Below are 23,667 nucleotides of genomic sequence, written 5' to 3' on the forward strand. Positions count from 1 at the left end.
TAGAATTTTAGAACATGTTGTTTGCTCGCGTATCATGTCATTTCTGGAAACCCAGAATCTACTCTGTAGGAATCAACATGGATTCCGGCAAAAAACGATCGTGTGAAACCCAACTCGCTTTATTTGTTCATGAGATCCAGAAAATATTAGATACAGGCTCCAATGTAGATGCCATTTTCGTTGACTTCCGGAAGGCGTTCGATATAGTTTCGCACTGTCGCCTGATCAACAAATAGCATACAGAATATCAAACCTGGTGTATGGTTGGGTTGAAGAGTTTTTAGCAAACAGAACACAGCATGTTGTTCTCAATGGAGAGACGTCTATAGACGTTCAAGTAACCTCTGGCGTGCCACAGGGGAGTGTTATGGGACCATTGCTTTTCACAATATATATAAATGACCTAGTAGATAGTGTCGGAAGATCCATGTGGCTTTTCGCGGATGATGCTGTAGTATACACTGAAGTTGCAGCATTAGAAAATTGCAGTAAAATGCAGGAAGATCTGCAGCGGATAGGCACTTGGTGCAGGGAGTGGCAACTGACCCTTAACATAGACAAATGTAATGTACTGCGAATACATGGAAAGAAGGATCCTTTATTGTATTGCTATATGATAGCGGAACAAACACTGGTAGCAGTTACCTCTATAAAATATCTGGGAGTACGCGTACGGAACGATTTGAAGTGGAATGATCATATAAAATTAACTGTTGGTAAGGCGGGTACCAGGTTGAGATTCATTGGGAGAGTCCTTAGAAAATGTAGTCCATCAACAAAGGAGGTGGCTTACAAAACACTCGTTCGACCTATACTTGAGTATTGCTCATCAGTGTGGGATTCGTACCAGGTCGGGTTGACAGAGGAGATAGAGAAGATCCAAAAAAGAGCGGCGCGTTTCGTCACAGGGTAATTTGGTAAGCGTGATAGCGTTACGGAGATGTTTAGCAAATTCAAGTGGCAGACTCTACAAGTGAGGCGCTCTGCATCGCGCTGTAGCTTGCTGTCCAGGTTTCGAGAGGTTGCGTTTCTGGAAGAGGTATCGAATATATTGCTTCCCCCTACTTATACCTCCCGAGGAGATCACGAATGTAAAATTAGAGAGATTCGAGCGCGCACGGAGGCTTTCAGACAGTCTTTCTTCCCGGGAACGATACGCGACTGGAACAGGTAAGGGAGGTAATAACAGTGGCACGTAAAGTGCCCTCCGCCACACACTGTTGGGTGGCTTGCCGAGTATAAATGTAGATGTAGTTCTTGTAAATTACGTAAACTAATACGGAATGAGGAGATTCTCTGCAGAACCGGCGAGGAGAGGAGCCCTTGAACAACACTGACAAGAGAGAGGGACAGGATGATAGGACATGTGTTAAGATACGAGGGAACAACTTTTGCGATTCTGGAGGCAGCTGTAGAGGATCAAACTGTAGAGGAAGGCAGTGATATCAATACATCGAACAAATAGTTGAGGACGTAGGTTCCAAGTGCTACTCTGAGGTGAAGAAGTTTGTATAGGAGAGGTAGGAAGTCGTTGTCGTGAATGCCGGAAAAACGTAAGGGGAGAAAATGTGGCGCATACGTTAAAGGTGGCTTGCGTATCTGGGTTGGAAATGTCGATACAGGGCCTCCGAGACGGCTTTGTTTTGACGACACGACACGCAACAGTGGTGCCCCACATCCTCCTCGCTCACTCGCAGCTATCGGCAGCTTGTGTAATGGCGGTCTGCTAACAGCTGGCGACGTTTCTCCTCGCCTCCAGCTTTCGGGCTCTTCCGTTCCGGCGCGATGTCTTTGTGGAAACCGCAACGCCGGTTGAAGCAAACTTATACTACAGTCCCGGACGGCCTGTGTCGCAGAGATAACACTGCAGTCAGGCACTTAACAGTATAAATATCTCTGGAGTGCCCATTGCGTTGAGCGCCTGTTGTCGCGTCATCTCGGGACGACGTTTAAGGCCAGTTCACATTGGCAGTCACGTCACGTCACATCACTTCGATGTTTCTCGGGAGGAAAGTTATGAAGTTATCGTCGCCTGTTTACATCGGAAGTTAACCTGTTTTCGCCACACTCGCTCTTGTTACAGTAGTCCATTTCGTGCTTTTTTTTCTTTTCTTTCTTCAACTTTACTGTACTATTACGCTTAGGTTTCGTGGCAAATTAAAAATGTTCCGGCGCGACTTGCATATTTTTTTCCATTTCTTACACAAGCGAGATCAAATATCTGAAACTGAAAACCTATTTATATTTCACAATAACAAGACAGGGCTGACACCCACAACGTAGCTCTTCCATTACATAACATTTTAAGTGAAAAGATCAGCTTTAATTAATCAAAAACATACAATTGTTTATGACTTTATTAGTTACCTAAAAAACAGCGAATAAGATAAACAGGCTCCATTTATTCCTTTATGGCTATTGTCTGATGTATTTGCATCACATCGATCAGCCACAACATTATGACCACCTACTTAATTCCGGTATGTCCACCTCTGGCGCGGATAACATGCCTCGTGGCATGGAAGGCAGGTCACTGGAGAGAGTTGACACCGCATGTGCACGCACAAGTCACTGAATTCTGGGGACGGGGCCATAAGCTCTGGCGCCACGTTCAATCACATCCCAGATGTGTTCGATCGGGTTCACATCTGGCAAGTTGTGGGGCCACCACGCCAATTAGAACTCGCCACTGTGTTCTTTGAACCACTCCATCGCACTCATGACCTTGTAATATGGCACATTATCTTGTTGAAAAATGCCACTGCCTTTGGGAAACATGATTGACGCGAAGGGCCGTATGTGACCTACAGCCAGTTTGCGGTACTCGTTGGCCGTCACGGTGCGTTGCGCTAGCTCTACTGGGCCCACGGATAGCCACGTCAATGTTGCCCACAGCTTGATGGAGCCGTCCCCAGCTTTTCTCTGTCCCACAGCACAGGTATGAAGGAGATGTCCCCCTGGAAGGCGACGGATTCGCGCGCTCCCATCGGTATGACGATGAGGGTATCGTGATTCATCAGAGCACGCAACGCTGTTCCATTGCGCCAACGTCCAGTGGCGATGGTCACGTGCCCATTTCAGTTATAGTGGCCCTTGTAGTGGTGGTTTGTCATCAGTCTACTGACTGGTTTGATGCGGCCCGCCACGAATTCCTTTCCTGTGCTAACCTCTTCATCTCAGAGTAGCACTTGCAACCTACGTCCTTCAATTACTGACTCGATGTATTCCAATCTCTGTCATCCTCTACAGTTTTTGCCCTCTACAGCTCCCTCTAGTACCATGGAAGTCATTCCCTCATGTCTTAGCAGATGTCCTATCATCCTGTCCCTTCCCCTTATCAGTGTTTTCCACATATTCCTTTCCTCTCCGATTCTGCGTAGAACCTCCTCATTCCTTACCTTATCAGTGGTGTTAACACTGGCATATTCACGGGTCGTCGGCTGCAGAGGCCCATCGTTAGACGTGTTCGGTGCGCTGTGTGTTCACACACTTGTACCCTGCCCAGCATTAAAGTCTGATGTTAATTCCACCACAGTTCACCGCCTTACCGGTCCGACATTTGTGATGAGCAGTGGCCGCCCCGTCCCACGACGCCTGACCGTGCTTTCACCTCGAGTTGAAGACACCGCAGCGCTCTTCGACCAACGGACACGTCGTGCAGCCGCCGAAATGCTCGTGCCGAGCCTCCGGGCCACCACAATCTGCTCTTGGTCGAACTCGGGTAGATAGCGCACCTTCCCCATTCTACACACGGACAGCTCGCTCACTGATACGACATGCACCGTGCGTGTGTCCCACTAGCAATCATCCCTCGCCAGGCGACGCTGCTGTCGCCTGGACGGGTTTATATCGATAGTAGGTCGGTGGTCACAATCTTGTGACTGACCAATGTATATACACTACTGGCGATTAAAATTGCTACACCACGAAGATCACGTGCTACAGACGCGAAATTTAACCAACAGGGAGAAGATGCTGTGATTCGCAAATGATTAGCTCTTCAGAGCATTCACACGAGGTTGGCGCCGGTGGCGACAACTACAACGTGCTGACATGATGAACGTTTCCAACCGATTTCTCATACACAAACAGCAGTTCACCGGCGTTGTCTGGTCAAACGTTATTGTGATGCCTCGTGTAAGGAGCAGAAATGTGTACCATCACGTTTCCGACTTTGATAAAGGTGGGATTGTAGCCTATCGCGATTGCGGTTTATCGTATCGCGACATCGCTGCTCGCGTTGGTCGGGATCCAATGACTGTTAGCAGAATATGGAATCTGTGGGTTCAGGAGGGTAATACGGAACGCCGTGCTGGATCCCAACGGCCTCGTATCACTAGCAGTCGAGACGACAGGCATCTTACCCGCATGGCTGTAACGGATCGTGTAGCCACGCCTCGCTCCCTGAGTCAACAGATGGGGACGTTTGCAAGACTACAACCATCTGCACTAACAGTTAGACGACGTTTTGCAGCATTATGGACTATCAACTCGGCCATGGCTGCGGTTACCCTTGACGCTGCATCACAGACAGGAGCGTTTGCGTTGGTGTACTCAACGACGAACCTGGGTGCACGAATGACAATACGTAATTTTTTCGGATGAATCCAGGTTCTTTTTACAACATCACGATAGTCGCATCCGTGTTTGGCGACATCGCGGAGAACGCACTTTGGAAGCGTGTATTCGTCATCGCCATATTGGCGTATCACCTAGCGTGGTGGTATAGGGTGCCATTAGTTACACGTCTCGATCACCTCTTGTTCGCATTGACGGCACTTGGAACAGTGGACGCTACATTTCAGATGTGTTACGACCCGTGTCTCTACCCTTCATTCGATCCCTGTGAAACCCTACATTTCAGCAGGATAATGAACGACCGCATGTTGCAGGTCCTGTACGGGCCTTTCTGGATACAGAAAATGTTCGACTGCTCCCCTGGCCAGCACATTCTCCAGATCTTTCACCAATTGAAAACGTCTGGTCAATGGTGGTCGAGGAACTGGCTCGTCACAACACGCCAGTCACTACTCTTGATGAACTGTGGTATCGTGTTGAAGCTGCATGGGCAGCTGTACCTGTACACTCCATCCAAGCTCTGTTTGACTCAATGTCCAGGCCTATCAAGGCCGTTATTACGGCCAGAGGTGATTGTTCTGGGTACTGATTTCTCAGGATCTATGCACCCAAATTACGTGAAAATGTAACCACATGTCAGTTCTAGTATAATAAAATGGTTCAAATGGATCTGAACACTATGGGACTTAACATCTGAGGTCATCAGTCCCCTAGAACTTGGAACTACTTAAACCTAACTAACCTAAGGAAATCACACACAGCTATGCCCGAGGCAGGATTCGAACCTGCGACCGTAGCGGTTCCAGACAGTAACGCCTAGAACCACGCGGCCATAATATATTTGTCCAATGAATACCCGATTATCATCTGCATATCTTTTTGGTGTAGCAATTTTAATGGCCAGTAGTGTATTTTCCCTAGCAATTAAATTCAGTGTTTCGGGAAGTCGTTTCTCTTTTTAGCACTTTTAACAAACAAAATCGATCAAGGAAATACGTTATGAAATTTGCTGTGCTCATTGCTAAATTTTGCTGTTGTCTCCTCAAATGCGATACGATAATGAGACTCTGCGTATAAATACAACGTGACACGTAAGCCCACTTCCGCCGTTCGGTACCAGGCTAAGAGAACTGACGTGATCTGACGGACAGTATAAATACACCTTGACGTGACGGTGCCGTTATGTGTTGCCCGTTCACTTTGCTCTTCAAAGCTAAGAGCTCACTTTATTCCAGGTATACATGAATTAGGGATCTTGTACGTTTGTCCGCAAAAATAAAAAAGCACGAAAAATCTGAAACAAAATGCGAAACGGAGAGTAACGAAAGGTTAAACATTATTTCCTTCTTCCCATAACCTGTGCTTAACTATGCACAAAACAACAAAATTTCTCAAAAACAACTTTTCCTTTTTTCAGACAAGTTATGCAAATTGTTATTATTACTATTTATAGCGACTCAAGTTATATAAATATGTTGACGAGCTTAACTGTTATACAACAGGTGCTTTTAATTTCGCTCTCATATTTATCTGAATTTTAAAATTTGTGAATAGCCAGAATGTATATCTAGAGCCACCACTGTCGACAACACAAAATAAATTCTACGCATCTGAATGCTCACTTCGGAGACATTTCTTCTCGAAGATCGGGCAGCTCTAAGGCAAGCGACGACACGAGGGAAAAAAAGACAGACGCAGATGCGCAGCTGTTCGTAGGCGCCGCGTGTTTTGCTTGTGATCTGTGCAAACAAATTACACTCACTACCACCGTTCTCGCCGCAGTCATGTGTAAACAAATAATGCCCTACTACCGCCGTTCTAGCCACAGCGTAGCACGTAATGTTCGCGCTCCACAGTTGATACGCTGTTTTCGAATATCATCACACGTCCCGCGCAAGCCCAAGTGATCGTTCTCCACTGTATAATCATCGCCCACAGACCTACGTTTCGGGCAGACGTTTACCTGGATGTTGGCATATCTCTTCACCAATGAGTCGATGAAACTAGAAACATGATGCAACTGATCGGGCTACCCTTTTCCATCGATCTACGGTCCAATCTCAATGATGCGGTGCCCACTGTAAATGTAACTGACTTAACAGGATATTACGTTCTTTGTATTTGTTTGAAATACTTAAATGAATGCCTGAACTGGGAATGCATACAAAACTGGAGTTATCGTGCAGCATGTTGTAACTGCAAGTGGTGTATTTACTCTAGCAAAACGTTATACGAACTGATTTGGCAATGCAACTCCCAATACTAATAAAGAAATACAGACACTGCAAAATACATTCAGGCCATTAGGTACTGAATCCTCTAGTGCTGTTCAAAACTGATAACTTTGGTCACAGTGCACATAAAAAATTAATAACATTATTTAAAGTCTACAGCAGCAACGGTGGATCGCGTTATATTCTGCTCTCTTATGAAGAAGAATAAAATATAGTAGCTACAGGCTCAGCGGTGTGCAATGCTCGCCGTATTACTGTGAAACATACATGAAATTCTTTTGGCAAATAAATGAAAACATTTAAGAAAAATTGGTTGTCTTTAAAAAAACGGGGAGGCGGTAGTGATTTGGGTGAATTGGTAGCACTGACTTTTTCAATAGAGAAATTTTATTTGGCTTTTCAAAACATTTGACAACTGAAATTACATTGCTCTGAAAAATTTCATCATCTTTTCTAAATGAAAATCTTTCTTTGCTGACATAGCCACAAACAATGATATCTGTGCAACAAGTAGTATCTAACATCGCTAAAAAACATAGATCTTCAAATTACATACACCTATGTTAACAAATCTTAGAAACAGTACGAAAGGGAAATATCTAACTAGCATAAACATCAAATCCGTTTACGTGCATTCTGGGGTTATTGAACACAGAACTCACAGTTAACAATTATCAGCCAATTCATTTAAAGTAACGTGCTGGCAAAAGGAAAGTGATAAAAAATAATTTCTTTTTTTTTACCTTAACTGCGAGAAGACTTTTGCTTCCACGTTCATATTTCCAATAATATATGTTCTCGTAAAGCTTCTTTGTAACATCAATCCAGTAATCCTTTCTTGTCACAATTAAATTTGCATTTAATCTATTCTATTATAAAATCACTCATCATTTTAACAACCTATTGTACGTACGGTGTAACACAAAATATTGATATGAGAACATTCCTACATTATAATCTAAGACTAGGTGGCTTTACAGAGCACACCATAAAAACTGCCTACTGCATCCTCTTTCGCTCGTAGTCTGATACACACTCACTGCTGTGCGCCAAGCGCTCTCTTAGTCCAACACGATAACTTCAGACGAGAAGCAGTAGCTTTGTTCAAAAATGTTCAAATGTGTGTGAAAGCTTATGGGACTTAAATGCTAAGTCATCAGTCCCTAAACTTACACACTACTTAATCTAAATTATCGTAAGGACAATCACACACACCCCCGCCGGAAGGACGACTCGAACCTCCGCCGGGACCAGCCGCACAGTCCAGACCGCTCGGCTAATCCCGTGCGGCTAGCAGTAGCTTTGGCTCTGCGGTCGTGCAAAGTCAGCGATCCGCTTTATAGAGCCCATCAGAGACATACATCGTTTACAATATAATAGTTTCATTTTAGTAGTTTACATTAATGTCATTACAATATTAGGGTGCCACATACAAGTGTACGCCAATAGACTCCTTTCAAGAATCCGTAGATCCGCATGTTCTACCATTTGGACCGCTAAACGCACTGGACAAGCCTCCGACCTCAAAGTTCTGACACGGGGACTTCCAGCACTTCGTCGCATCCATTTTATCCTGACAGAACTACCATAGACCGACAATGGTGGCTACAGGCAAAATGCATGTTATGACAGAAACCAATAGGAATTGACCACAGATTCTCAATGTTGCATACAAGGGACGACATTTTTATGACCAATTTCGTATATTACAGACTGCACAGCCATGTGATATTTAGCATTAAAACTCACCTTTAGATCTTCTACTACAAAAAATAAATGCAAGATTTATTCTGGGGTCAGAATTTGCGCAGAGTAAAAAAAAAAAAAAATTAACATGTTTTACCACTTACACAAACAGCTATGCATTCGGAATATTGCTGCTGATAGGTTTTGCAGCTAAGAGAACGGCACAGTATTGCAGCTTTGAATGTTTCAGACTGGTCATCACTGAAACAGGAGTTATGTCTTATTATACACACTGAAATGAGAGTGTTCACTTTGTTGTTCTATAGTCTTTCTCTGAAATTACAAAAATTGCTGCGCAAGAATAAGTTTTTTCGAAATGCGAACAACAGTTCCAATGTACTACATGGTCGTGTACCTAAGAACAAAAATATCAGATTGCAATTTAAGTGTTGCTCACGAGAAAAATATTGTCATTACTGTGTTAATAACATGTGTGTTGCATTATAACTGTGCTACACAATAACAGCGTGTAAGGGAAATGAAATTTAGAAACGAAATTTCGGAGTGACAAGTTGAAACCACTTTGAAATAGAAGTTGGCATCTAACGAAAAATCCTTTTCTCAAGAATGAGACATTGAAAGAAACTCAGTTCGTTTCCAAAAATATCAGACATTCTGTGGTAGAAGACCTGCTTCAGTTTCCAAGTACAAGGTGGTGCAGAACTGACGAAGTAGGGTTTAACTGTCCACGCATTATGTAACTAGTTTTAAAAATTTACATTATTTTATTCATTCTAAAGCTCTATAACATAAGAATTAATGATATCCTCTGAATAGCTTTAATGCATTGCACAGCACTTGAATATGTAGAACTTGAAATATTTACCATCGCCGCACAAACACAACTTCATGTCTCACAATACAACTGTACAAAATGCCCAAAATTGATAATGACGGTCTGTAGTGCGCATTCCTTCATGCGATTCTAAAACAGATCATTAGACGGAAGCACCAGCTAGGAAACTTCATGTGTTCCTAGGTAAAGTACCCCGCAGGTGAAACACTCACCTACTCTACAGTGTGAATCACCTAAAACTTGGACCGCAGATATTTCGGAAACATAAAGTGCTATTGATGCGTAGTGGATTGGTGATCAGCAGCTCGTATTGTCAGCCTGTAAACAGATTATAAATATAAAATTGTTAAGGCTTTCCTGACCACTTGTTGACAATCTGCGCATTGGCTTCTGTCTCGGATTTTTCGGCCGACGTTCATCTAATGATTTTACTGACGTTTCGCCAGCGCGAGTGGCTGGCATTGTCAATGCTTCACCCTCCATTGCCGGTGGTGAACTGGAGCCGAGCTCGCGGCCGCTGACTATATGTACCTGCCGCGCCAACGTCCGAGGGCTTCTCCGCGGTCATTTCCGGTACGGTTCTCCTCTTGCAACCTGCGACGGTCGTTCGCTGCAGTACGGGAAACCAGGATCCGTTTACCTTAAGGCTTTCCTCTTTCTTGTTGAAACTGTTCCCGTGTTTTTGTATTTCTACAGCTTCTCTGAACAAGCGCGTGTGGTAGTGCTTCTCTACAGCCAGAACTTCCGTTTCGGCGAATTTTATTACGTGGTCGGTCTCACTCAGTGCGTGCTCAGCCACGGCCGATTTCTCCACGTGCCCCAACCTGCAATGTCGCTTATGCTCTTTGACCCTGGTGTTGATCGATCGTCCAGTCAATCCGACATCAACTTTTCCGCATGTGCATGGTATACGGCATATTCTCGACATTGCAAGTGGGTCCCTTTTATTCCTTAGCCGACCTGAGACACTCTTTGATCTTCCTTGTCGGTTTGAAATAGTCTTTACGCCACGTTTGCGCAATATAGGGCCGATTCTGTCCGTCACTCTGGGAATTTATGGCAGAAAGGCCGTACCTGACATTTCTTTTCCTGATTTCTTACTTCGCCGAGTGTTCGGCTCTGTTACACTTCTAATATAATTTGCGAAATACCCATTGCTCCTCACAACACTTTCCAGGTGTCGCATTTCGCGTCTGAGGTTCTGCGGCTGACATATTCGTCCTGCTCGCGTTACGAGCGTATTAATCATGTCTCTTTTGTGGCTCGGGTGGTGGTTTGACAGTTTGTGTAGGTATATATACTTAGAAAGTGCATTTTTTCTGTACACTCTTTTTAAATGGAGTAATGCCTATTGACATTAAAAAACTAAAAGTGGGGTAAATTAAAATGTCGGTGGCATTTGTCGCAGGGCTCTAGTGCGAGTAGTTTACGAGATATCTTATTTGGAAAAGTTCCCACACCGACACTTGTACACACTAAGGTACATACCCTAGTTATACGAATTCCGACCAGTAACGACACAGCTGGCCATCACAGGTTGTGTCCAAAATGACCACCGTCAGCAGCAGCACACGTGACAGCATTTCAGGGGAGGTGACCGAGCAGGCTGCGGTAATATGTCGTTGCAATACCATCGGGTGTACTTGGTAGGTCAAATCGGGAGAACGGGCCGGCCAAGGTACGGGTCCCCTGCGTCCGGTCCAACGATTTGGATACAACTCGGGAACACAGGCTCTAGTACTTCGTGCAGTACAGGCTGGTCAGCCATTTTGGTATCCCACGGTCCTCCTATTCGGCACAGGAATGTCTCCTAGCATCCTTCAAAGACGGTCTGTTAGGAGGCTTCGATACTTGTGCACTGTCAGTGCTCCGTCTATCAAACATGAGGCTGTGAGCTGATGGTTCACTGCCCCACGACACGCGTTTACACTCCATGGACGTTGACGTTCCACATGACGAAGCCAACGGGCACCAGTAGTGCATTTATCGGCATTTTACCTGGCCAAGATTTGTAATTGCGGCTTCATCGCTAAACAACACTGATTATACATCTGTAGTATTCTTAGTGCCCATGTACAGAAGTTAACACGAGTCTCATCAGCTCTTGATGGGGAGAGAGAGAGAGAGAGAGAGAGAGAGAGAGAGAGAGAGAGAGAGAGAGAGAGAGAGAGAATGGGGAGCACTTATGTCGATGGCGGTTACGTTCGACACCAGTCTGACTCACGCCTCTTCCCTCGTACGATTGCGCGGGAGCTGACGTGCTGATCAAGTGCAGCAGCACCGAGAACATTCATTTCCCCCTCTTCTCTCGTCACTTGTTTCCTTCTGTTGCGGTGTCTACGTTTTACACAACCACTTTCAGGTAACTGGTTGAAGAGGTTGCTAAATAGTTGACGAGATGGCTGACGTCAGTTGGGATGTCTTGCCGCATTCACCGTAAAAGAACGAACTACATTCTTCCTGCACACTCTATAAACTACGAGCATACTGGCTTTTTCTGCATTGGTAAATTCTATCGTCCTCACTACCTACTGCTTAGACTGTCACGCACTGACCAGCAAGTCGCAAGGAACACACAGCACATTGCAAGAAAACATAACATCGTAACTATCCACTACGCAGGCAGAGTGGCATAAACAAGTGTCAGAGTGAAAACTTGTAACATCTATATCGACTAGAAGTAGGCTTATACTATGTAACTGTGTATCTGTGATTATGAAGTGTTTGTTACTTAAGGCCATTGATTTGTGACAGGAAATTTAAAGTTTGTGATGCATGTACAAAAAAAGCTACATAATGTTTAAAATAATGAAATTTTATAATATATGTATGTTTATACATCAACAAAATCAAAACGAGGATAATGGAATGTAGTTGAATTACGTCGGGTGATGCTGAGGAAATTAGATTAGGAAATGAGACACTTAAAGTAGTAAAGGAGTTTTGCTACTAGGGGAGCAAAATAACTGATGATGGTCGAAGTAGAGAGGATATAAAATGTAGACTGGCAATTGCAAGGAAAGCGTTTCTGAAGAAGAGAATTTTGTTAACATTGAGTATAGATTTGTCAGGAAGTCTTTTCTGAAAGTAGATGTATGGAGTGTAGCCATGTATGGAAGTGAAACATGGACGATAAATAGTTTGGACAAGAAGAGAATAGCTTTCGAAATGTGGTGCTACAGAAGAATGCTGAAGATTAGATGGGTAGATCGTATAACTAATGAGGAGGTATTGAATAGAATTGGGGAGAAGAGGAGTTTGTGGCACAACTTGACAAAAAGAAGGGACCGGTTGGTAGGACATGTTCTGAGGCATCGAGGAATCACAAATTTAGCATTGGAGGGCAGCGTGGAGGGTAAAAATCGTAGAGGGAGACCAAGAGATGAATACACTAAGCAGATTCAGAAGGATGTAGGCTGCAGTTGATACTGGGAGATGAAGCTTGCACAGGATGGAGTAGCATGGAGAGCTGCATCAAACCAGTCTCAGTACTGAAGACCACAACAATAACATGTTTATAAAGAAAACATTGTTTATTGGAAGCTGGTTCATGCTGAGGACGCCTGTATTGTATAACGTAAAAGGTATAGGGAAGTCCCTCCGCAACGGAAGTGGCTCGGCGCGACGTAAAAGGTGGTTTTGGCGATCGAACTGGGAGGCTCTTTGGTGGGAACGGCATTCATCAGTGGCTAGCCGTTGCATGGTACACATCGAGGGTGCCAAGGGAGGCAATTGGAAATAGTTTTGCAAGAAATTTTGCTTCGGATGTAGATATTGATGTTGTATGATACTCTTGGCCATAAGGAATGGCTCTGACACGCTAAAAATCCGTCGCCAAGAAGAAATTGTAAAGCGCATTCAACACGAACAGCCGTGAGTGCAGTCAGCCGCCACGTCGCTTGCCACCACTACTTCGCCACTGCTCCACCAGCTTCATGCATACAGATGTGTATCAGAGCATGGACCAGTTAAGTTGTGTGCTTTCAATAATAATCTAAGTGCTATAAACCTGCGTTCAGAACCGTAACTTTTATCCTAATCACGAATCTATGCAGGATCCTCTCGTAAGTGTTCAGAAAACCGTCTGTCCTACTTCTAACAAATTAGTGATTTATTTCTGTGTATTAAATGTGTTAAAATTCACGTAGAGTTTGACTAGTGATACAGTATCAGGTCATGGGTCCCCACCATATTCTTCTCATATTAGAAAAATAATTGGAATATTACCGCTACTGAAGAATATTTCTATAAATGGGAGTATAAATAGAGTAATTGTGGTATTATTTATTTGTGGTATTTATATGTCAGTTAAGTCAGGAGCCCCTCCATGTCCAACTTTAGTTCGGTGCTTCTTGAGGTAACATCTCAATACTGAGTCATGTAATGATAGTGACTGTGTTATTATTAAGAATCGGGTACAATTTTGCTTTTTGTGGTTACTGGTTTGCGCATTAATGGTAACTACTGCTATCCACAACTTAGATTGCCCTGTGTTCGTGTTTGTCCCGTGTGCTATTCAAAGGGAATCTTGTTGAAAGTCACTACAACTACTAATATTCAGTTTTAGTAAACATAATATTTCAAATTAATGTGCCTAATTGGGCTGGCGACCGTCCGATTTTTCATCGTATATGAACTTTACTACTTTCATTATCCACAAAGTAAAAGCCTGTTTAGTTTTTCTATTAATTGCAATATATTCAAAATTACGGTCCGATACTTTAATCCGTTAGACACACGCACGGTCGAAACTCAAAATTAAAAACCCTCCCAGAGGGTAACATTAGTTTGTGTCAAAACAAGCAAGTGTTACAAACTTTCCAAAATACGATATCTAGTAAACGACTCGAACCAGAATCCTGCAACAAAACACCACTAACGTTCTAGTTTACCCTACTTTTAGTTTGTTAATATTAGTAGGCAGTGTTTCATTTAAAAAGTGTACGTTTTCTCAAAAATACAGTACACTTTCTAAGTAGTATTACAATCTGTTTATTGACTAATAACACGAGCCCATGACTAGCAATCTATTCTGCGAAAAGCGCACATCAATAGGACTTCCCATTTCCGCAGTATCAGCGGTGCAAGTTTCAGGTGATTCACCCTCTGTATATTTCTGGATCACAGGGAGGACACGTTACTTTTCACCAGTGTCAAACAAATGGTCGGAGACTGTTTTCCTTTCTGTAAACTAATCCTGATTTCTACAGGGTGAAAAGTATTTAAACCGACAATCTCTGGGAGGCTGTAGGGGACATCAAAACAAATATTTTCCCCTAGTGTCATTTTTTCCTATGAGAAGTATTTAAACCGCTGGAGGCCGTATTACGCTCTTCAGTTTTAGGCAACTGCTGTCCACCAGTATAGTAGTGCATTGTCTCTGGTTACTAATGGAGTCATGCACCTGGAGTGAGTACACTGATACGATTAGTGCGTAGTACGTAGCGCACCACAACGCACGAGCTGCACAGCGGGTTTATCAACAACAATATCCTAATCGCCGTATCCCGCATCATACGACCTTTGCTGCTGTGTACCAACGTCTGCATTAGACCGGGTCATTTAGCAGATTACCTGGACAGCGACGCCGTCGCACGGTAAGAACGTTGCAATTTGAGGAAGCTGCCTTGCAGCATGTGGAGTGGGATCCTTCAATCAGCACTGGTGAAATTGCATGTATCATGGGGACGAATCAGAAGAATGTAAGAACAGTCCATCGAGAGCACTTGTTACGTCCACTTCACTTACAGCGTGTCCACAACCTGGAACCAGTTGGTTATCCACCCAGAGCACAGTTTTCGCAGTGGTACCTGGAGCAGTGTGAAATACATCCTACATTCCCATCCTCTGTGTTGTTTACCGTTGAAGCAACGTTCGGGCGTGATGGAGTCTTCAACATGCACAATTCGTATGTTTCGAGTGAGGATAACCCGCATGCCACAGTTACTAGCGCTCATCGAGTGCGGTTCTTCGTTAATGTGTGGGTCGGTGTTGTTGGGGACTGTTTATTTGGGCCGTATCTGCTACCTAGGCCATTAAATGGCAGGCACTATTACAATTTTCTCGCCAGAGCACTGCCAGAATTGCTGGAAGACGTCCCGCTCCCTACAAGACAACGCATGTGGTTCCAAAACGAAGGGGTGCCGGCACATTTCAGTCGTCGTGTGCGTCGATTCCTGGACCGGCGGGTCCCAGAAACGTGGATTTGCAGAGGTGGTCCTGTACCATGGCCTGCTCGATACCCAGATATGTCCCCTCTGGGGAGAGATGCGCAACCTTGTTTACGCAACTCCTGTTGCAGCAGAAGAGGATCTGGTTGCCCGGATAGTAGCAGCAGCAGGAACGATTCAGGATACTCCTGGGGTTCTTGCCCGTGTCAGACAGAACACAATGCGACGGTGTAACCTTTGTTTACGTGTCAATTGAGGCGTTTTTGAAAATAAACTGTAATTGAAATTGGGTTGTCATAAAAAATGGAAAAGTGTTTGTTGCTTTAATTAATTTGCCGCCAGAGAGATCTTCCTCTACCGGTTTCAATACTCCTCATAGGAAAAAATGACATTAGGAAAAAATATTTGCTTTGATGTCCCCTACAATCTCCCAGAGTTTGTCGATTTAAATACTTTTCACCCTGTGTATTGCTTCGGAGCAACATTGCCCAACAAAGGGTCAAAAGCGTTTTCGCGAGATGTACGGTGATCTATTTTACACAGTACTCTCGCTGCTCGATTCTGCTGAACAGTTTTTCTTTTAGCCGCACTGCCTCAGAATACATCCGTAAAGAAACACAAATAAAAATACGAAACCTCGAAATAAGTCTGCACTACTATCTTCCGGTCAAGACAGTGAGAGGCGTTTCTAAGAACATAAAACACACACAAAGTAATCGTTATAGCTACAGCTTCTCCCATGACGGTAATCATTCTTTTTTTTTACGATATCACAGTCGCGTCGGCTACACGTGTCACTGGGCGACTGGCTTATTGTAAGGCCCGCAGACGAGATCTGGCAGAACTCCTGACCAACTTGTATCTCACGTAGGCGCGACTCCAGCAGAAACAGGCAGGCCTTCCAGCTGAGCTGACAGTAGTTTAGAGTCGGCCTCACGTTTCCCAGCCGATTGCGTCACTACCGGTCGACTGTTTGCGCGAGGCGACACATTTGACAGATAACACTCATTTGTTCCTGTAGTATACCATCCTCGTCTCCACTGTAGGCCTAAGGTCTTGTACCATAGAAAGCAGGGGAGAGGATATTACTATGGGTGGCCCGTATCCTCTTACAAAAACACAAATGCAAAACTGGATTAATATGACTTTATGTAAATAAACTGGTGTAAGCTCCTCAGTAATAGTCCTCTTGTAGACAATATCAGTAATCTTGCTATTACAGACGTTAGTCATACCGGTACTGCTGGAACAGCACGAGTCCCGCTACGCAGCGTCGTAGCCTGTTACTAAGCGAGGCCGCTCTGCCAGTGAAAGATGCCAAACTAGAACGAGTCAGTGACAAAGGCTGCGGCGGCCTAAATACACTAGTGGCCATTAAAATTGCTATACCACGAAAATTACGTGCTACAGACGCGAAATTTTACCGACAGGAAGAAGATGCTGTGATATGCAAATGATTAGATTTTCAGACCATTCACCCAAGGTTGGCGCCGGTGGCGACACCTACAACGTGCTGACATGAGGAAAGTTTCCAACCAATTTCTCATACACTAACAGCAGTTGATAGGCGTTGCCTGGTGAAACGTCGCTGTGATGCCTCGTGTAAGGAGGAGAAATGCGTACCATCATGTTTCCGACGTTGATAAAGGTCGGATTGTAGCCTATCGCGATTGTGGTTTATCGTATCGCGACATTGCTGCTCGCGTTGGTTGAGATCCAATGACTGTTAGCAGAATATGAAATCGGTAGGTTCAGGACGGTAATACGGAAAGCTCCGGTGGATCTCAACGGCCTCGTATCACTAGCAGTCGAGATGGCAGGTATCTTATCCGCATGGCTGTAACGGATCGTGCAGCCACGACTCGATCCCTGAGTCAACAGATGGGGACGTTTGGAAGACAACCACCATCTCCACAAACAGTTCGACGACATTTGCAGCACCATAGACTATCAGCACGGAGCCCGTGGCTGCGGTTGCCCTTGACACTGCATCACAGACAGAAGCATATTCGATGGCGTACTCAACGACGAACGTGGATGCACGAATGGCAAAACGTCATTTTTTCGGATGAATCCAGGTTCTGTTTGCAGCATCATGATGGTCACATACGTGTTTGGCGACATCGCGGTGAACGTACATTGGAAGCGTGTATTCCTCATCGCCATACTGGCGTATCACTCGGCGTAATGGAGGGGGTGCCATTGGTTACACGTCTCGGTCACCTCTTGTTCGCATTGACGGCACTTTGAACAGTGGACGTTACATTTCAGATGTGTTACGACCCGCGGCTCTACCCTTCATTCGATCCCTGCGAAACCGTGCATTTCAGCAGGATAATACACGACCGCATGTTGCAAATCCTGTACGGGCCTTTGTGGATACAGAAAATGTTCGACTGCTGCCCTGTCCAGCACATTCTTTAGATCTTTCACAAAAAGGAAAACCTCTGGTCAATGGTGGCCGAGCAACTGGCTCGTCACAACAAGCCAGTCACTACTCTTGATGAACTGTGGTATCGTGTTGAAGCTGCATGGGCAGCTGTACCTGTGCACGCCATCCAAGCTGTGTTTGACTCAATGCCCAGGCGTATCAAGGCGGCTATTACGGCCCGAGGTGGTTGTTCTGGGTACTGATTTCTCAGTGTGTATGCACACAACTTGCGTGAAAATGTAATCACATGTCAGTTCTAGTATAATATATTTGTCCAATGAATACCCGTTTGTCACCTGCATTTCTTCTTGGTGTAGCAATTTTAATGGCTAGTAGTGTACCTGCTGTGGATCGTTGCTTGCGAGTCGGTCTCGATCCTCTCTCGTGGAAAACGCGCTTGACCCAGCGCCTAATATCGATTTTAGCGCTGCATCTTTGCAGACCGGTGTGCTAGCGACAGCTTACGCCACCACAGTTCCTGCTATCCGCTAGAAGAGACGACGGTCAAATAGTCGCTGGAGGAGCGAAGCGTTCCTAGTGATTGGAAAAAGACATTGTTCACTCCAGTTTTAACAGGAGTCGTCGAACAGACGCACAAAACTATAGGAATTCATCCACAATGTCGCTTTGTAGTAGAAAGTTTGAACATGATTTATGCTCGCGTATTAAGGCATTTCTGGAGACCTAAAATCTCTGTGGGAATCAGCATGGCATTCGAAAACAACGATCGTTTGAAACCCAGCTCCCTCTGTTCGTCCACGAGACCTAGAAAGCCCTAGATGCCGGCACCCAGGTAGACACCACGTTGCTTGACTTCCGAAAGGCGTTTCGAACATAACTACGGAAGTATCCCAATGGAGTCCTATACGTCGACTACTTTCCACAGTTGTGGAAAGGCATGTTTATTCAAATACAGAGGTATGTAAACAGGCAGAAGATGGCGCTGCGGTCGCAACGCCTATGTAAGAGAAGTGTCTGGAGCAGTTGTTGATCGCTTACTGCTGCAACAATGGCAAGTTATAGAGATTTAAGTGAATGTGAACGTGGTGTTGTGCTCGGCGTACGAGCGATGGGACACAGCAGTGGGGATTTTTCTTTGCGACCATTTCATGAGTGTACCGAGAATATCGGGAACCCGGTGAAACATCAAATGTGCGACAACGCTGTGGCCGGAAGAAGATCCTGCAGTAAGGGGACCAACGACGACAGAAGAGAGTCGTTCAACGTGACAGAAGTGCGATCCTTCCGCAAATTGCTGCAGATTTCAATTCTGAGCCATCAACAAGTGTCGGCGTGCGAATCATTCAACGAAGCATTGTCGATATGGGCTTTCGAAGCCGAAGGCCCAATCGTGTACCCATGATGACTGCACGACACAAAACGCCTCGCCTAGGCCCGTCAGCACCGACATTGGACGGTTAATAACTGGCAGCATGTTGACTGGTCAGAGGAGTCTCGCTTCAAATTGCATCGAGCGGATGGTCGTGTACGAGTGTGCAGACAACCTCATGAATCCTTAGACCGCGTCTTTCACCAGGGGACGGTTCAATCTGGAGGCTCTGAAATGGTATGGTGCGTGTACAGTTGGAGTGATATGGGAGCCGCGATACGTCTAGATACGACTGACAGGTGACACACACGTAAGCATCCTGTCTGATCACCTGCATCCATTCACGTCCTTTGTGCATTCCGACGAACTTGGGCAATTCGAGCATGGCAATGCGACACCCCACACATCCATAATTGGTACAGAGTGGGTCCAGGAGCGCACTTCTGAGTTTAAACATTTCCGCTGACCACCAGACTCCCCAGACATGAACATTATTGGGCATATCTGGGATGCCTGGCAACTTGCAATTCAGAAGAGATCTGCAACCCCTCGTATTGTTACGGATTTATGGACACTGTTAAATGATTCGCAAATCTGGGGGACGCGTTTTGCAACGGCTGAAAGCGAACTCCATTGCATCTCTTTACCATGTTCTGTTGAGTTCGCGGTTCCAGCTATCTTTCCTGAAAGAAATATTACAAAATCATAAATCATGAACACTTAATAATTGCGGGGTTAAATATCTTTAAACTAAAACCCATTTCTAACATACACTCCTGGAAATGGAAAAAAGAACACATTGACACCGGTGTGTCAGACCCACCATACTTGCTCCGGACACTGCGAGAGGGCTGTACAAGCAATGATCACACGCACGGCACAGCGGACACACCAGGAACCGCAGTGTTGGCCGTCGAATGGCGCTAGCTGCGCAGCATTTGTGCACCGCCGCCGTCAGTGTCAGCCAGTTTGCCGTGGCATACGGAGCTCCATCGCAGTATTTAACACTGGAAGCATGCCGCGACAGCGTGGACGTGAACCGTATGTGCAGTTGACGGACTTTGAGCGAGGGCGTATAGTGGGCATGTGGGAGGCCGGGCGGACGTACCGCCGAATTGCTCAACACGTGGGGCGTGAGGTCTCCACAGTACATCGATGTTGTCGCCAGTGGTCGGCGGAAGGTGCACGTGCCCGTCGACCTGGGACCGGACCGCAGCGACGCACGGATGCACGCCAAGACCGTAGGATCCTACGCAGTGCCGTAGGGGACCGCACCGCCACTTCCCAGCAAATGAGGGACACTGTTGCTCCTGGGGTATCGGCGAGGACCATTCGCAACCGTCTCCATGAAGCTGGGCTACGGTCCCGCACACCGTTAGGCCGTCTTCCGCTCACGCCCCAACATCGTGCAGCCCGCCTCCAGTGGTGTCGCGACAGACGTGAATGGAGGGACGAATGGAGACGTGTCGTCTTCAGCGATGAGAGTCGCTTCTGCCTTGGTGCCAATGATGGTCGTATGCGTGTTTGGCGCCGTGCAGGTGAGCGCCACAATCAGGAGTGCATACGACCGAGGCACACAGGGCCAACACTCGGCATCATGGTGTGGGGAGCGATCTCCTACACTGGCCGTACACCTCTGGTGATCGTCGAGGGGACACTGAATAGTGCACGGTACATCCAAACCGTCATCGAATCCATCGTTCTACCATTCCTAGACCGGCAAGGGAACTTGCTGTTCCAACAGGACCATGCACGTCCGCATGTATCCCGTGCCACCCAACGTGCTCTAGAAGGTGTAAGTCAACTACCCTGGCCAGCAAGATCTCCGGATCTGTCCCCCATTGAGCATGTTTGGGACTGGATGAAGCGTCGTCTCACGCGGTCTGCACGTCCAGCACGAACGCTGGTCCAACTGAGGCGCCAGGTGGAAATGGCATGGCAAGCCGTTCCACAGGACTACATCCATCATCTCTACGATCGTCTCCATGGGAGAATAGCAGCCTGCATTGCTGCGAAAAGTGGATATACACTGTACTAGTGCCGACATTGTGCATGCTCTGTTCCCTGTGTCTATGTGCCTGTGGTTCCGTCAGTGTGATCATGTGTTGTATCTGACCCCAGGAATGTGTCAATAAAGTTTCCCCTTCCTGGGACAATGAATTCACGGTGTTCTTATTTCAATTTCCAGGATTGTATTTTATTGTAAGTCAGAAGCTTATTCTAAGATACGAGTAGAGACTTACATACATTACGTCTTCTCTGTTCAAAGGAGTCAAACAAAATAGATACCGTTTGCTGACAGGAGCCACGCTCCTCGATCACCTTTCGTTTTATATAAACATAAGACATTTCGTAGCTCGGATTCGTTTCAGCTGCAGACTTAATACTCTGTCTTTCATCTGAATTCACAGTTCATATGTCTTATTACAATTTTCACAGACAAGATGAAATATTTCCTTTTAAAAAAGAGCGCACACATCCGCGCAAAAAAGATTTTCAATTATTTTTATGTTTAAAGAGAGATGACTTTCTTCAAGTAATACTACATTTTGTGTACCACCTGCTTCCATTGATCCCCAATGTCTTCCCCAGAGGGAACAGCATTTTCCAGCAGGACAACTGTCCGTGTAACAAGGCCATAATCGTGCTACAGTGGTTGGTGGAACATGTCAGTCAACTCGCGTTTACGTGTTGGCTACCACGTTCCCCTGACCTGAACCCAACAGAATACACTTGACACGCTATTGGGTGCCAGCTCAGCGCCAACAAACCACTGCACATAATTTACGTGAATTGGCTGTCGATAGACATGTGGTACCACATACGTCCGGAAACCGAGCAACGAATTGCGAATCCGTGCTTCGCAGAATCGCTGCCGAATTGAGTTAGAGGGGTGGACCTACACGCTATTAATGAGCTAATGATAGTGTTTTGGCACAACAGTGTATTTCAGAGTCTGTAATCTGTAACAGTGTACTAGTTTTTTTCGCCCTGCGTGGCCGAGCGGTTCTAGGCGCTACAGCCTGGAACCGCGCGACCGGTACGGTCGCAGGTTCGAATCCTGCCTAGGGTATGGTTGTTTGTGATGTCCTTAGGTGAGTTAGGTTTTAGTTGTTCTAAGTTCTAGGGGACTAATGACCACAGATGTTAAGTCCCATAGTGCTCAGAGCCATTTGAACCATTTTTTACTAGTTTTTCCACTGCGTGCCAATATTGAATAGTCTCACCAGTTGAACGTTTTATTTCGCCGTCATTGTATCGTTGCCCACCTCTCGTTTTGCAGCGATGTTTCGTTTGCGGCTGGTGCTGTTGGTGGCGGCCGCGGCGCTGCTGGCGGGGGACGTTGGGGTGGCCGAGGCCGGGGTGGTGCACACCGTCAAGGGCTGGTTCAAGGGCAAGCCGGCCAACGCCACGGCCGTCCGCAACGCCACGGACCCCGCCGCCCCGCCGGGCACCAGGGAGCACCTTGCCAGATACACCGACGGCGCCGCGTTCCTCAGGGAGACCGGCGTCTGTGGCGTCACCAGAGTCCTGTGAGTACACCAGCCCGTGGCTTTTTGTTTATAAAGTACTCACCCTTGCTGGCCGGGTCACGAGCTGGCTCTGAATTTGCCAGACAGGCCGCTCTGGCTTTGCCATCGCAGCTACTTTTGCCAGATTGTCCTCTTGACTGCAGCAGCTAGGCCGCCACTCTGGCTCTGCCAGTGCAGCCGGCTTTGCCAGGTTGTCCTCTCTGCACCTGTCAACCCACCAGATGTGGAGTCGCCACTCTGGACCCACTGCCATTGTCAGGCCGGCCTCTCTGACTTTCCCATGTTGTCCTTTCTGGCTTTGCCATACCACTAGTTGTGGATTTGCCAGCCAGCCACCTTTGTTAGATTGTCCTCTCTGGACTTGCTGGCCCATCGGCTGTGGCTTTGCCGGCCTCGCCGCTGTGGCTTTCCCTTAAATAAGATTGGCAGAATTTGTAGAAGGCGGGTGAAAAGTCGCTCCCTAGTTTTAAAGGTCTGTATTTTTTTAATTAATGAATATTTGCACATGAAACCAGTTATGTTTTCAGGACAGTGAGAATATGTGTACATATATACTCCTCCGCTGTCAGCCAAACGGTGTAACTGTATAGAAATGTCATCAATTGATATCTGCAGGAAAGTTACAGGTACATTTCAAGGTCAGCTGTGACCCTTCCCTCTAATACGTTCAGAGTGTGAGGCTTTGTTTAACACACCTCTTCTTTGGCCCAACCACATAAGTCACAAAGCGTGAGGTCGGAACTTCTCAGAGGTCGTTCTCGGGGGTCCTCACCATCACAACCAACGTCCTGGGAAGTGTTTGTCCATCCAGTCACAAGCAATGCACGCGAAATAAGATGCTGCTCCGTC

The 23,667-nt window shown here is 45.9% G+C and overlaps 1 protein-coding gene across 1 annotated transcript in view; it reads left to right on the forward strand.

Annotated features, from left to right (window-relative positions):
* LOC126293287 (tenascin-X-like) overlaps nucleotides 1–23,667 on the forward strand; it is a 126,877-nt gene that overhangs the window by 53,499 nt on the left and 49,711 nt on the right. The window contains exon 2 of the mRNA XM_049986408.1: nucleotides 22,569–22,818. Coding sequence (XP_049842365.1) covers nucleotides 22,571–22,818 — 248 coding nt within the window. The 5' untranslated portion in view covers nucleotides 22,569–22,570. The remainder of the gene's footprint in view (nucleotides 1–22,568; nucleotides 22,819–23,667) is intronic.

Source organism: Schistocerca gregaria, chromosome 10, assembly GCF_023897955.1.
Source record: "Schistocerca gregaria isolate iqSchGreg1 chromosome 10, iqSchGreg1.2, whole genome shotgun sequence".
Taxonomy (NCBI): Eukaryota; Metazoa; Arthropoda; class Insecta; order Orthoptera; family Acrididae; genus Schistocerca; species Schistocerca gregaria.